We start from the raw sequence: 16,357 nt of genomic DNA, 5'->3' as shown, positions 1-16,357 counted from the left end.
TCCTGAGAGACTGATGCCACAGTAAAGGAATCCCCCTAGTGGCTGGGGCTTGGGGGAGCATGCAGGCTTTAATCCCAGCACTAGGGAGGCAGAGGCAGGCAGGGCTCTTTGAGATGAAGGCCAGCCTGGTCAACATAGGGAGTTCTAGTCAGCTGGAGCTGTAAGGAGACCCCGTCTCAAGGGAGGGGGGTGCTGAAGCAATGGCTCAGCAGTTAAGAACACTGGTTGTTCTTGCAGAAGACCAGGGTTCGAATCCCAGCACCCACATGGCAGCTAACAACTGTCGATAACTCCAGTCCCAGGGGATCCAAGAGCCTCTTTTGACCTCCAAGCGCATTGCACAACACGGGCACACTTACCTATATGCAGCCCAGCTACGCATACACATTTGAAAAAAAAGAAAAAAAAGAAGACCCAGTTAGCTTTTTGTTGTTTTTGAGCCAAGATCTCATTATGTAGCCCTAGCTGGCCTGGAGCTCATGATGTAGACAAGGCATTGGCCTCTAACTCACAGAGATCAGTCAGCCTGCCTCTGCCTCCCCAGTGCTAAGATTAAAGGCAGCTCCCCCTCCTACCTTACCCCTCCCAATTCATCAGCCCCTGTGGGACTTCCTTTGGTAGGAAAGGCAGGTGTCCCTGTACCATGTCTCTCTCTGCCTGGCTCCTGCGCCCCTATGCACTAGGCAGGTACCGTAATGCAGGCTACATCATTTCCCTAGCACCAGTTTCCTCCTCCCTTAAACCAAGGCACCAGACCTTACAGAGCTATTGTAAGGCTTCAATTATACATGTGGTCATTGTCATTTTTATCACTATGCAGTATTGCATATGTAAAGATGTACTGTTTGTTACTGTTGTTAATAAATTTCTAATATGAGCCAGGTGGTGGTTCTGGTGTGGTCTTAAAAATAAGATTGTACCTTCATCCCCGATGCCAGTAGGGGCTGTTCCACAATGCCCCTAGCTACCTTGGCTAAGCCTGTGTGTGGTGTAATTGTTAATGTTGGAGCTAGCCAGAGCTGAGATCTAATCCTAACTTAACTGCTGTGTGACCTGAGGTAAGTTATTAGACTTCTCGGTGCCTTTCCTGGCAAAATGAGGTCCCTGTGGTACTTGTGAAATTACAAGGGAAGGCTCTGTCACATGTTCACAGGGTGCCTGAACTACAGTGAGAGCGCCATAGCCTTTAGTAATTACGAAGGCATGTACATGTGCTGTCTGTGGGAGCGCACCATGGAAGCGTACATTTATATGTAAATGTGAATGCCCACATATGGATGTGAGAGTGGGCGACAAAGGCCAGCTTGAAGGTCTGAGCCTTTAGGAGCTGTGTGGGAGGCAGGAGTACTTGTGTGTGTGTGTGTGTGTGTGTGTGTGTGTGTGTGTGTGTGTCCCTACATAAGCCAGTAACAGGCCGATTCAGCCACAGAGGTCCCTGGACTGGCCATAGTCACTGTCTTGGATAGCGGTCTCTGTAGGTACAGGCCCCAGCTGGCCCTTCCTCTGCCACCCAGGCTTCCTATGCAAGGCAAGGGCCCATCTCCATGCTGGGTAGTGCTGGGTGGGGCTAGTCACCCTCTAGCTGCCCACAGTTGGTCCTGCAGGAGCATGACAGGACTAGCAGGGTGGGTCTAGCCTTCTACCAGGTCATCTCTGAAAAGCAGCCTCGGCAGCATGCGGCCTCTGCATCCTCGCCACTTCCCATTCTCAACAGCAGCTTCTTTCCCAGAATATGGAAGAGAACGTTGCCAGGAAGTTCGCATGTGTCGTATACAGTGGTGGCAAGCAAATGGTCTAAAAATACACGAGATCCACTTGCCAAGAGCAGCAGGCTCTATGTAGGACCAGGCTGCGAGTGCCAGGCTCTATGTAGGACCAGGCTGCGAGTGCCAGGCTCTGTATAGGACCAGGCTGAGGCTAGGAGTTACAGGTGAGCCAGGGGGCCAGGGCCTTGGCAGACTCTGGGTGAGGGCATGGGAGGCACTGTTTGTCTTATCTCAGGATCAGTGTTTGTGGGGGACTCTGACCTCAGATCCATGCATGCATCTCTGAGTCGTCAAGGCTGGTATGGAGGGCGGCTTCTGTCAGTCTCATGGCTACCCTGGCCTTAGGAGGTTTCAGTGAGATCACCCAGAGGCAGAAGCAGAGAAGGTGAAGCCACTGGGGCCACAGGCAGTGAGGCGGGGAGGGGCTCCAGTTGGGAGCTCAGGCACATAGAACCATCCCAGCCTTCCTTCTAGCTTGGGTATGCGGCAGGGTGTCAAGCTTGGCTCAGAGACCTACAGGTGTTTGAAGACACGGCTGGATGCCTTCTGTGTCTCCTAGACAGGGTGGGGGTCACAGACACTGCCACTCCAGCTTCTTACCTTTTGAAGTTCACGGCGCCCTTCGGGATGCCAGTGGGGGTGTTAAAGGCAGGCAGGAGCTTCTCACCCAGCTTGATGGCCTTTACTCGGAACACCTGCCAAGGAAGGATCAAAGGGCACTGAGTCTGGGCTGGGTGAGGTCGCTCTAAGGTCACTCTAAGCAGTTGCTGCCACCCAGGGGACTCAGGCAGGAGGTGACACTAAGTCAGGGACTGCAGCCAGGAAGTCTGGACAGAAGGCCAAGGCTCTTGACAGCCTGGATGGGAGGCCAGACCTTGGATTACTGGCTTTATGATCTCAGGTGAGGCGCTCTGAGCCTCAATTTCTGTAGCCAAATATGCCAGGCTCGCCTTCCTCAGACACCTGTCAGGAGGGATGGAAAACTCACAGCGTCAGGACTGTGAAGGACTGTCACTGTGGTCAGGTGATCTTGGGAAGAGAGGAAACAGTCAGTGTCACCTCCAAGTCCAGATGGAGGCCCAGTTGAGAAAGGCAGACCACCAGTCATCAGTGCTTCTTTCACTGAGGGCTAGGATGATACAGGCTGACTGCTACAGTCTGGACTTGGAGGGTCCCCAAAGACCCATGTGGTGAAGGCTTGACTCTGGTCTTGTTACCACTGGGAGGTAGTGGGACCTGTGGAAGGGAGTCAGGTCACTGGGGGTATGACCTTGATATTGAGACCCCAGGTCCTTCCTATCTCTCTGCTTCCCAGCCTCTGTGAGTGAACAGGTCTCCTCTATCACATGTTCCTGCCATGATGTCCTGGACCACCATGAGCCCAAAGCAATGGACCAGCTGATCACAGACTGAAAGCTCCAAACCTGTGAGCCCAAACAAATCTTTTCTTCTTTTAAGTTGTCTCAGGCATTTTGTTATAGTGAGAGAAGGCTGACTAACACACCAAGTTATCTATATGCACAGAGTATGAGGAGCATTGGATTAAGAGCCCAGACCCACACTACTCTCCAGGTTCCAGAAACTTCTACCTCCTGGGTGACAGCTTCCCCATGTGATGGCAAGAGAAAAGCCTTTCTCATTGTTCCCATTTTACAGACAGGAAATGAAGGGCAAGGGAGAATGGCTTGTCTTAAACCATCCACATGATAGCAAAGAGGCTATAATTGGGTCCCAGGCCTCAGGGGTTCTGAGACCCTTAAACTGTTCCTCCAAAATGCCAGATTGACCCTAAAGGACCTGTGACCATCTGACTTAGCAGTGTCTCTCATAACAATTTATTCTAAAGGGCCAATGAGATGGCTCAGTGGGTAAAGTGTTTGATGATCTGAGTTTTATCCCCGGGACCTATACAGGAGAAGAAAACTGACTCACAAAACTTGTCCTCTGACCTCCACATGCATGTACACACACACACACACACACACAGTCTCACACTCACACACATGGGGGGTATAAACAAATGTAATTTAAAACAAAACAACACCCAATTTATTCTAAGGACATAAATAATAAAAGATGTGAAAAAGTCAACATGACAGCTATTTACTCCAGCACTGCCTAGAACAGACGGGTATGTATGGAAAGACTAAATATCAAACAATAGGGAAGTGGTTCAGTTACGGCTTTCCTGCGATGTCATGTCATGTAGCCACTAAAATGATGTTGTAGAATATGTAACAGCATAGAAAGGGAAAGAGAAAAGCACTTCAAAATAGTGTAACTCAGCTTAAAATCTATTTGTATATGGATGCATGAAAAAAGAAAATAAACTAAAATGTTAACAATGTTCTTCTCAGAGGGGTCAGCTTACCGACACGACAATATTTCTTTCTTTTGGCTTATCTGTCATTTTGTGTAATTATATTTATTTATTTATTTATTTATTTATTTATTTAATTTGAGATGAAGGTCTCTTTGTGCTTCCCAGGCTGGTCCTGAACTCCTTCCTACCTTCAAATGATCCTTCTGCCTCAGCCTCTTCAGGCTGAGGACTACAGGTATGTACCACCACACTCAGCCTGTGCAATTTCCTAACAAAGAAGGGCCTAGAGGTGAGGAGATGGCTCAGTTGATAAGAGTGTTTGCTCTGCAAGCATGAGGCCCTGAGTTCAAATCCCCAGCACCCATGTAAAAGGCTAAGCATGACTGCAGGGCCTGTAACCCCAGCACTAGAGGCAGAGGCAGGAAGATTCTCAAGAGCTCACTGGCCAGCCAGCCAATCAGAGACTCTGCCTCAAAGCAATGAGGCAGAGTGATAAAGGAAGACATTTAACATCCTGCTCTGGCCTCTGTGTGTATGTGCACAGGTGTGTGCACCCACACACTCACATGTATGTAACACACACACATACATGCACACTGAGGACAAACCTATAACACAGTTGGTCCTCAAAGCAATGAGGCAGAGTGATAAAGGAAGACATTTAACATCCTGCTCTAGCCTCTGTGTGTATGTGCACAGGTGTATGCACCCACACACTCACATGTATGTAACACACACACACATACATGCACACTGAGGACAAACCTATAACACAGTTGGCCTCCATATCTACAGAGTGCACATTCATGGAACCAACAAACCATGAATTGAAGATAACACTTTCAGAAAGCCGGACATGACAGTGCACACCTGCAGTCCTGACACTAGGAGGCTGAGGCGAGGGAAACATAGGAACCCAGGAATTCAAGGCCAGTCTGGGTCACATACTGGTGGAAGGGAGGGAGAGAAATCGCATCTGTATTGACTATGTACAGATACGTTTCTTGTTATTATTCCCTAAACACAGAGAGCACAGCACCTGTGCAGTTGGGTATCATAAGGACAACAGGGGATGCAGAGAATGTAGGTCTTCTGCAAACACCACAGCATTTCAGCAAGGGCTTGAACATCCCTGGGTTTGAGATCCTGGGCCCAGTCACCATGGATACCCAGGGGAGGCAAAGAAAGCACATTAAAGGGATGAGATACAAGTCTTCAACCAGCACCTCCTGGAGAAGACACGTCAGCTCTGGTGACTCAGTTTCCTGACCTCCTGTGGTTGTAAAAAAAAAAAGCCTTCTGGAATCTTCCCTTCTAGCAGCAGCTAGAATCTACAGAATGAGGGGCTGGAGTGGGGTGGGGATCAGGGTGTCATATATGCCTACCACTCAAGGACTTGGGTTCCATCCCTGCATCACGAAACAAACAAATGAATAAACAACAAAAGCCCTGGGAGGCAGCTATTAGGGAACCACTGGGAGGGGCTTCCCAGCTCTGAGCTAGGGAGTGGTCTAAGGCCTCTGAGGGTGGGTGGTCTTGCCAGGAAGGGAGGGTAAAGTGGCCAGGCTGACTTCTTGTGTCACACGAGAGGTCACTGTCAGAGGCAGTCAGTGAGTCCCAGATGTAGGCCTGGGGATCAGCCACATCAAAACCCCTAGGGAGCTGGTCTGGAATCCAAAGGTTTGTCACTCAAGGCTGCAAGGTCTGCTCTGTGGGGGACTGCAGTACTCTGTCACATTGGGAAGCTATTGGTTTAATAACAGAAAGGGCTCTAAGACCCCTGATGGCATGCAGGCTTCTGATCTCTTCATTTTACCCTAGTAGCCCACCCTGATGTGTGGCCCATGCACTTGAGATCCTAAAGAGGCCGAGATAGCTGGGCTGCCAGAGCAACGATGCAAGGCTCTGCAAGGCCCTTAGAAGGCTCTGCTGTCAGTTGCCACTGAAGATCCCAAGGGTCCCAGGAAGGGTACTGGACAAGCATGTGCTGGGGAAGGAAGGACCTGGGTCCCCCTGACATTTTGGAAGCAAGCAAGGGAGAGGTATTGTGGCTGTGGGCCTTCAGTCCCTGTGACAACACACGGGAAGGTGCTGACTCACTGAGGACAAGACAGCTGTGTTCAGAGTGATGGGCCTAGGGCTGCCGCCCTGTGGCTTTCTCCAGGACACTCAGCTGCCTCCACATATAGGGATGTGGCCTCAGTGGCTGCAGTTCCAGAATGGGGTGACAGTTCCACCATATAGAGTAGAAAGCGCTTTGGGTCAAGAGCCGGAGCCCAGTACACATTATCCATGTGTCAGTATGTGACTGAGCCTCAGTTTCCCCATCTTCACAGTGGAATGATGATGTGTACCCTGGCAGCTTCAGGGGTTTTGTAGAAATCAAGCAAGAGAAAGCTTTTAACTGAATGTGTTTCTAAACTGTGCTGTGCTGCCCTGACATCCTCAGGAAAGCTGTGACTACGCCTGTCATCTTAATGGGAGCGACCAGCCAGCAGGAGGGTCTCCCGACACTTCTTCTGAGGCAACAGCTAGGCATGAGGGAGTCTCTTACAGCAGGTATTGCATACACATTCATGGCAAGCTAAGAAGTGGGGAGCTCAGTGGGATTGAGCCCTGGTTGACAAGCAGTGACAATGGAGGTATAAGGCAGGAAGGCCACAGGGTCAGAGTGAGGCCCAGAACAGCCCTCAGTGCTCCATGGATGTAAGTCTGTAAGTCAGTAACCCCCCTCCCCGACTGATGGAGTATTTGTGGCTCCTGCAGGGCTGTGTCCAGGGCATGAAACCTGGTATTCGAACCAGGGGTATGTCTGGGGACAGCAAGGACCATGGGGGGTTTGCTGTACCTCGAAGTAGAGGCTACACAGACAGATGCAGCACTAGTTACTTGGGCCCCCCCTTTAGTCTTCTGAGTTGTTTCTCAAGTCACTGGTGCTGGGGGCCCCAGACCCTGGAGTTCATATCCTGAAAAGTCAGAGTGTCCCTTAGGAAGTAGAGGGCTCAGAAGTATATTCCTTAGAGAAGGATCAGGAGGGTGGGGCAGCTGTCATGTCACCCAAGAGCCACCAGCTCCTTCCTGAGTGGCTGGTCCCCAAGCAGCACCCCTCCTTTCCCCTCCCCTACATCCATCTCTCCCATACTAGCCAGGGAGGCTGGGCAAATGCCTTTGAAACACATGAAAGATGTCTTTTTTCTATTCCTCTGTCATTTTTCTGTTCTGGGATTTTCAAATAACATTTGGGCTTCATGTGGCTTGAAGCTGAGGGCTCCCATTGACATTTTTTTTTTTTTTTTTTTTGGACAAATTGGTACAAGTGGTAATCTCTACTGAGGAGATTATGTTTGATAGAGGGCAGCCTGTTGCCTCTAACCCTCTGCTTCAGCTGTGACAGTTAAGGGAGGCAAAGACTTTCTGGATCACAGTGATGGAGGGGAGGCAGGATTTCTCTGAGGCTGCTGGCCTCACCTGCATGGCTGCTGGTTCCTGGGCACTGGGAGGCAGGTATGATTGCTGGGAACAGGGGAGGGAGGCTGAGGCATCCAGCCCCATGTGGCGGCCAGGCTGGGCAGAGCAGCCCTCAGGTTCATAGGGAACAGTCTGACTCATGACCTGTGTTCTGGGGACACTGCCAACCTGGCCACTGTGCTGTGACAGAAGCTCACAAGGAGGGCACAAAGGCTCCAATGTCTCCAGAGCTCTGTGCTATTTATTTAGAATTCTCTGGCAGAGAGAATATGCCCTCTGGAGGTGAAAGCTCTGGGCCAAACCCTCTGCCTCCTGTCCCAAGCCACAAGGAATCTTTGGACTAAAGAGGCATTACAACCATCCCAAGATGGAAAAGGACAGAGGGAGGCCCAGAATAAGATGGGACTTGCTCCAGGCCTCCAGCAAGTGAGTAGGGTTTCTGACCCTGGGTACTTCTCAGCCCTCAAAGTCTTACAGTTAGAGGCTGTGGCCAACAGCGTGGCCCCATCACTCTGAGGCTCCCTTGAGAATGGGAGTCCACAGGTGTCTAGCTGATGTTCTGCCCAAGGGAGGTGAGGAGTTGGCTGTGGAGTGCACTGGTCTCAGAAGTGAAAAGCAGTGGTCTTGGCTTTGTGGGTCCTGAGAGGGACAGCTGTGAACAGCAGCGTGGCAGCGAGCCTGTGCAGTGTGTATGTACCGGTCTACGGGAGCCAGCCATGTTCCCATGGGCTACAGAACCGAGCAACGTAGAAGACAGAGAGGAGTGAGTTAGAACCTGAGAGAGAGGTCCTTATGGGGGGTTCTGGAAGACCTCCTGTCCCCTTGAAGACTTGTTTTCCTACTTGGGGAAAAGGGGCAGGACTGTAGGCCTTCCTGGGGTCTCGAAGGACCAACTCACCTCCTCTCCTGTCAGGTAGAAGGCTGAGAGCAGTCCTCCAATGTAGCGGATATTCACCTCAAATAAAGATGCTTCTCCACTCTGCGGGAAGGCAGGGAGGGGAACAGAAAGGACACAGGTGAGCCCAGAGTCAGCCAGGCCCTGGACACAGGCCATACTTGCTCCCCCAACACACACCTGTGCCCTGCTTTGGGGATCCTCCCAGCAGGCCAGGCCACAGCTCAGTTTTCACAACAGAGGTCGAGAGGGGCCAGCACCTGCTTGGCAGTTGCTACTGCACATTTACAATATTTCAAGTAAACACTAGCTTTGGCTTCCTTTCCCAGTCCTCGCTGGAGGCCATCAGAGCAGTTATACCTGGCTGTGCTCCAACTAGCTCTAGGACCTACATGGAGCAGCTTAGCCAGAGGAAAGGCAAAGCCTTCTTTCCTCAGCCCTTCCCCTTTTCTGGGGAGCAACCCCATTCAGCAGGAGTATGAAGAGGCCCATCCACGGGGTGACAGAACAGGGTCAGGGTCCAGCAGAAGGCTGTGGGCAGGTGCCTGTGCAAGGCCCTGAAGTTCCTCAGACCTCAGATCTGGGGCCCAAGGCCCCTCTACATTCCCCTGCTCCATGACTGCAAATCAGGTGTGTAGGCACCGTGCCAAGGGTAGGGTTTGGCTGAAGTTCCACCTGAGCCATGCACATGATTTTGGACATGAAGTAAGATATCTCCTTTCCCTGCCTGAGTTTCCTCCATTCCAGAACAGAACTGACATCACCTCCCCTGCAGGGTAGATGCCAGCCTACAGGTGGTACATCATGCTGGGGTGGGACCTCACACAAAAGCCTATTGTCATCTCCCTTGCCCCAGGGGCTTCCCTTGGCAGCTCTGCACATCATATTTTAAATTTTTATTTGCAATACTTGGGATTGAACTGAGAGCCTAGGCAGATGCTCTACCACTGAGTCATAGTCAGCCCTCTTTACTTTCTTATTTTGGGACAGGGTCTCACTAAGTTGTCCAGGCTGGCCTTGAACTGTTGTCTCAATCTTCCAAGTAGCTGGGATTCCAGGCCAGAGTTACTCAGGCTTTTATTATTGATAGCTACCACCTTCATCTGTTAATCTGGGAAAATTTTTTTCATAAGTAAGGCTTGAGAAAAACTGACTCCCTTTTAGCCTTGCAGACCTCCATGAGATCACACCACTCTGGATGAAAAAGCTAAGGTTCAAAGAGGGGTGATCCCCCCACCTTGATTTCTTCCAAAGATACTCCCTAAACAGACCTGGCCCGCCTGAGTGTCTCCAGGCTTCCTGGCCCCTTGCGCAGGTGGGTCCCTAAAGATGCCCCTTCACCACTCTCCAATCATCGGAGAAGGAGCAGAGGACTCCACACTCCCTGGGCCTCGAATGATTCTAGTAATTGTAATGTTGACAAGGATACCTGTTTCCATCTGTACTGGGCTTAATGGTGCCATCAAATGCTCTCTACAGCCTCCGCTGAATTCAATCCTTCCCTGAGTCATCACAGCCATGTCATACTGAGGAGATTAAAGCTCAGGGCATGACAGAAAGCCTTCTTCCCAGGCTTCCCTCAGCTGGGCTCCAGGCTCCACCTCTCCAGCTGTCTCCATTGCCACCCAGCTCCTTGCTGGTCAGAAGGGGACACAGAGGCCTCACTTCTGCTGGGCTGCACGAGTTCACCTCCAACAAAGCCCTCCCCCCGTTCCCTGCTTTATGTGACAGGTTAAATCCTGAAAGGCCACCCTGGTTCTGAGCCATCTAAGATGAGCAAGGTGGAGAGGGAAGGGATGGCCCTGGCTGTCTTCCCTCTCTGCAGAGGACACCAGCTGGGGGTGCCCCACCTAAGCCTAGTCTCCAGGGAGGAGACCCAGCAGGGTGTGCACAACAGCCCTGGCTCTGGACTGCTCTACTATTTGGTTCCAGGCAAGATATGCAACGTCTGTGCATCTGGGGGTGGAGCTGGTGTCTGGCTCTCACCTCCCTAAAGCCTCTAACTCACCACGTTCAGGTGGAAGCTCTCTTCCACCCAGGCCTTGGCCTCCTGGAACTCCTCCTTCAGCTCCATGAGGTACAGCGTGTCGAGAGAATCAATGATGGTCGCCCCTTGGAGGCCACCTGTGAGCACAGAGAATTCCAAGTGTGACCTGGGGCCACTTTTTTTGCTTTCCCTTCCCAGTTAGGCAAGTTTCCTACAGACCCCTAAATGCCTAGGCAGACTCCAGGGCACCATCTGGGGGACTCCAGTGCCACCAGCAAAGGTGAGGCTGGACCCATATTCCTACTGTGGCTGCCTCCTTGGGGAGGGGAAACTGAGGCAAGACTGGTCCCTTCCCATACTATGGTTACTCTGTGGTCAATAAATGGCTCAGCCCCAGATGACATCCCCAGTGACCTGTGTGGCTTACAATGCTCTCAACGCGTGGCCAGTCTTGTATCTCACCCATCCCTCTCCTACCTTATTCTGAGAGAAAAATACAGGTGTGCACACATGCTTAAGCAGGGAGACAGAGACTGCAGGACTGCAAACCTAGAGACGAGGCAGACCCAGCTACTCCAAACCCAGCAACACAGGCTGGAACACAACACAAGGGCGTCATGGGCTACCATCCACACAGTGAGGCAGACCTGCCCACATCTGCATGGGAAGATGCCCCAGGAATCTGTTGTTGTTTTTTTTTTTTAATGCTAGACTAGGTGATGCATGCCTGTAATTGGGAAGCTGAAGCAGGAGGATTGCTGGGAACTCGAGGCCAAATCTGGCTGTAAGTTGAGTTCTAAGTTAGGCTTGGGCTACATAGTGAGTTCCTAGGCCAAACTGTGTCTTAACAACAACAACTAAACAGTTGGGGGTGGTAGTGCATGCCATTAATCCCAGCAATTGGGAGGCAGAGGTAGGCAGATCTCTGAGTTCAAGGCTAGCCAGGGCTACAATAGTGAGTTCCAGGCCATCTGGGGCTACAGGAAGACACTGTCTCAAAAACCAAGGAAACGAAACAGGTGGTAGAGGTGTGTGCCTGTAATCCCAGAGCCTGGGAAGCTCTGGGGCTCCCTGAACAGCCAGCCCAGTCTACTGAGTGAGTTGCAGGCCAATAAGACCCTTTATTAAAAAAACAAAGTGGGGGCTGGAGAGACGGCTCATGGTTAAGAGCACTAGCTGCTCCTGCAGAGGACCTGGGTTCAATTCCCAGCACCCAGTGGCAGGTAACAATCAACTGTGACTCCAGTTCCAGGGGATTTGACGCCCTCTTCTGAACTCTGTGGGCATTGCCCAACATGAGAGCACTTACACGCATGCAGGCAATACACTCATACAAAGTGGGGGCTGGAGAGACGGCTCATGGTTAAGAGCACTAGCTGCTCCTGCAGAGGACCTGGGTTCAATTCCCAGCACCCAGTGGCAGGTAACAATCAACTGTGACTCCAGTTCCAGGGGATTCGACGCCCTCTTCTGAACTCTGTGGGCATTGCCCAACATGAGAGCACTTATACGCATGCAGGCAATACACTCACATGCATAAAATAAAAATAAAATTAAAAAACAAAACAAAACAAAGTGGATAGTAACTGAGGAATGACAGCTGAGGCTGCCCTCTACAAACATGTGCATGTGTACCTCACGCACATGAACACGCATGTACACACACACACACACACACACACACACACACACAGCCAACAAAACAAAAACCAAAGAGCAGCATGGTAGCCTTTCTTTATTACAAGGTGAGGAGGGAGCTTTCCAGCTCTGGGTTGGGTAGGATTTGGGGCTCATTGCTGAGCGCTGGGTTATAGTTTATTTCATTTCTTCTGGGTCATTTCTGTTAAAAAGAAAAATGGTGAGGGCTGGAGAGATAGCTCAGCGGTTAAGAACACTGACTCTTCTTGCAGAAGACCCAGGTTTGAATCCCAACACCCACATGGCAGCTAACAACTGGCCATAACTCCAGTTCTAGGGGATCCTACAGCCTCTTCTGTCCTCCACAGGCATTGCATGATACAGGTGAACTTACCTACATGCAGGCAATACACACATACACATATAATAAAAATAATAAATAAAATATTAAATGAAAAGAAAAATAGTTTAGACCACTATGCAAGTTATAGTCACACCTCCTTCCCACGCACGTCAAGAAGTTGATGGGGGGTCAGTTACCCCTCCCACCCAGTCAGTTGACCTTAGCTGCATGTGGGGGAGGGGCTAAGGATATATAAGCTGAGAATGCCATGAGGCACCTCTCTTGCCATTTTAAGCAGCTGTCGGGAAGTCACAGGATCTATATTTGAGTGTGGACTTTCCAGCGCAGCCATAAATTGGGGGGGGGGAACCCATCATTTTGTAAATAAACCCCTACCCTATGCTCTGTTAGCAAACCCAAAAAACTTTTTAAGATTTAAAAAAAAAAAATAGAATAGAGCTAATGGAAATCATCATTTTCCCACCAAAGTTGACCCCATGTTGGCAAATCCTTTGGTCTCTGATTTCTTATTCCTACTCTCCCTCCTTAAACTTCATTGTATATATATTTTTATGTACTCGTCTTCAAGTTATTTCTGGAAAAAATGTGTTAAAAATTGTCTCTCACCAGGTGTGGTGGCGCACGCCTTTAGTCCCAGCACTTGGGAGGCAGAGGCAGGCAGATCTCTGTGAGTTCAAGGCCAGCCTGGTCTACATAGTGAGTTCCAGGACAGCTGGGGCTATAGGGAGAACCTGTCTCAAAAAGACCAAAAAAAAAAAAAATTGCCTCTCTTTGAAATAAAAAATAAATAAATAAAATCACACACTGATATCTAAAAAAACAAAAGAAAAATGGAAGACAATTTAAGCAAAGAAGTCAAACAAATGCTCAAACCAAAAACCTCACGTCCACGCTTACTCCAGGATAATGAATTCATGAAGAGCCTTGTGCCTCACCTGCCACCAAGACCATGGTCCCAGGAGTAAATACTGAGATAACCTGTTCCCACCATCCTCACTGTGCATGGGAGAGCACTAAGGACACAGTCAGAGCCTGGAACACAGAGCACTGAAGGGGGAGAGAGGAAAGGATGATCTTGGTGCTCTCTGGGGAGCTTCCTGGAGGAGGTGGCTGGTTCCTATCAATCAGTATCTTTTTTTTTTGGTCTTTTTGAGACAGGGTCTCCCTGTAGCCCCAGCTGTCCTGGAACTCACTATGTAGACCAGGCTGGCCTTGAACTCACAGAGATCCACCTGCCTCTGCCTCCCGAGTGCTGGGATTAAAGGCATGAGCCATGGCAATCAGTATCTTCTTTAAAAACATTTTATTATTTTTATTTTATGTGTATGATCATATTGCCTGCAGGTATGTAAGCGCACCGCTGTCGTGCAATGCACTCGGAGGTCAGAAGAGAGCGTTGGATCCCTTGGAACTGGAGTTACAGATGGTTGTTAGCTGCCATGTAGGTGCCGGGAACTGAACTGAGTCAGTGCTCTTAACCACTGAGCTATCTTCTCCAGCCCTCAATCAATATTTTACAACTAGAGACACAGCCAGCAGCGGCAATTTCCAGAGTACCCATCACCCCTCAACTCCAATGGAGGGGGACTGGAACCAAGACCCTCCTAAGAAGCCAAAATCTGTGGACACTCAAGTCACTTGTACAAAATGGTGTCGTATTTGCACAGGACCTAGGCAGTCCTCCTGTGTACTCTGCCTCATTTCTAGGTGAGTTATGGTACTTAGTGCAATGTGAGCACTCTGTAAGTACTTGTTACACTGTATTGTTTGGGGAATAAAGACAAAAATAAGTGCAATATTTTCCCCAAATCTTTTCCATTTGCAGTTGGCTGAATCCACTGATGCAGAGAGCCCACAGCATCAGCCCTAGGGGGCAGCTGTCCCTTCTGTGCTCCTGCAGAGGCTGATTGGGTTGGGAGTCACTGAGCTTGGCCTGGCTTTGGAGCCTCCATGTTCAGTTGGCACCCAGGATCCTCAGCCCATATGTCCCTAAAAGCACATGTGTGTTGACACTGCAGAGACTCCTGAAACCCAATGACAGTCAGGCAGGATGTGACAAAGACTGGATTGAAGGGAAAAGCTGGAGGAAGACAGGCCCAGGGGTTAAGGCCACAAGATTGGGAGGGCTGGCTGCCAAGGTGGGGGACAGTTTCAAGCCTGGTCACTTAGATTAGGGTCAAAGTGACCTTCCAGAGCACCAGCCCCTCCCATGTTTAGTAGTAGGAAACCCACTACAAGGCTAGACAGATACTCCTTTTGAGTGACAATATCTGTGACAAGCAGATGGGCCCACTGATAAGTAACAAAGGTGGCAAATTTCCCCCTTCTTCTCTTGAGACAAAGGCTTTCTGGCAGGGTTCCTCTTCCGGCTGGCCAGTCCAGACCAGTTTAGTTAAGGCCAATATTGGACATATCTCAGCTTGGAGCTATAACCTATCAGTTCTCTCGCTTCTTTAAGTTGACCAATCCAAAATTAGGGGAGCATCCCTATACCACCCCAAACACAAGTTTTTCAGTTTCTGAGCCCCTCTCCACATGTGGGGAGTTTTATGTGTTTCTTTACTTTTAATAAAGGTTACCTGTTGTATCTGAGATTTTTCCTGCATTTTAATTCTTTAATTGGTGGAGAAAACGAATCAGATCAAGACCACTAGACGGTAATATTTCCCTAGCTGCCTTCCCTCTAGGCATCAGGGCTGGGCATGATTCCAGGGTAGACTTAATCCCTGGAGGTGCTCAGGCCAGGGGACACTAATGTGCCAGAGATGGACAGGCCAAGCTGAGGTCAGCCTAGGCCTTGGATGCTGGCCTGGAGCCCACTCCCCACTCTACAGCAGAGCCTGGTGGCCTGGAGCCCCTCCTGATGTACTGTAGGCTGCAAAGTTGGTGTTTTAAGGGTTTAGCAGTCCTGTGAGTCACCTCTTCATCTCACAGATGAGGCCCTTAGCGAGCGCTGGCCCAGCTGAGGAGGGGAAACGTGTGTCCACCCTGCAACTGGGCTCTCAATTCTCTGAGTAAAAGGCTCTGAGCGCTCATCCACCTAATAGTCCGCTACAGCTCAGGAGGACGCCCAGTTGAACACTTAGTTCCTCTAAGGCTGCAGAGGCAGCACAGCCTCTGATTTCAGAATCCTGCCCTGGGTCAGCTGTCGTTTCACCCCAGGGACTCTCTATCTCTTGGGTCCAGCTAGGAGAGCAGCCAGGGGTGCCTTGTGACCAGTTCTATCCTCCCGTGACAACTCTAGGGATACCTGATGTGGATAGCTGAGGAGCAGTTGGCTGGGTTTGTCGGGGAGGTCCCGCCCTGGCTCTGGCTTGCAGCTCTGGCTCCTTCTCTTGGTTAGTCTCTGCCCTGCCCCCACCAGTGCCTGATTGGGCTGCAGTCCAGCAAAACACTTACTGAGAGACTTTCATTTCAGGCTTGAAGATACCCCACGGCCAGGCTGAATGACAGAGAAGGTCCTATCCCTAACCCAACCCAACCCAACCCAACTCAAATCTCTACACCAGCTTCCAGGAATCTTCTCCTTCTTCTGTGTGGTGTTCTGTTGTCTGATTTGCTCCCTAAAGCCAGATCCAATGGTGTCTTTCCTCCAGTTCCAGAACCTGCCATGGCTCCTCAGTACTCATGTAATAAGCAGGTTTGCTCCCCCCCACCTTTACAACTTTGCATGAAAGCCAGGAGCTTCCCGGTGCATTGTGGCTGGTTTGAAGCCTACGTATTCTCAAGGCCCGCTTCCCATGCAGCCTTCCCTGATTCCACTCATGAACCTCCTCCTGCCCAGAGCATGCTCACGGTGCTCTGATGGGCCTCTAGCTTGGGTACCCTCCACTCCAGGCACTGTAGAGCTTTATCTTTCCCTCAAACTAGTTGATGAACACCCCAAGGTCAAGGGACTCCCCCTGGCTCTCTTGTT

The 16,357-nt window shown here is 50.3% G+C and overlaps 1 protein-coding gene across 1 annotated transcript in view; it reads right to left on the bottom strand.

Moving 5' to 3' along the window:
- Man1c1 (mannosidase alpha class 1C member 1) overlaps window positions 1-16,357 on the bottom strand; it is a 152,390-nt gene that overhangs the window by 21,354 nt on the left and 114,679 nt on the right. Inside the window, exons 3-5 of the mRNA XM_008822301.3 lie at window positions 10,461-10,576; window positions 8,456-8,536; window positions 2,367-2,461 (exon numbers count right to left, since the gene is read on the bottom strand). Of these exons, the coding sequence (XP_008820523.1) occupies window positions 2,367-2,461; window positions 8,456-8,536; window positions 10,461-10,576 (292 nt within the window). The remainder of the gene's footprint in view (window positions 1-2,366; window positions 2,462-8,455; window positions 8,537-10,460; window positions 10,577-16,357) is intronic.

The sequence above is a fragment of the Nannospalax galili genome, unplaced genomic scaffold (genome assembly GCF_000622305.1).
Source record: "Nannospalax galili isolate Female #2095 unplaced genomic scaffold, S.galili_v1.0 scaffold1428, whole genome shotgun sequence".
Taxonomy (NCBI): Eukaryota; Metazoa; Chordata; class Mammalia; order Rodentia; family Spalacidae; genus Nannospalax; species Nannospalax galili.
The sequence above is the reverse complement of the archived record's forward strand: the minus strand, read 5'-3'. Positions and strand labels throughout refer to the sequence as shown.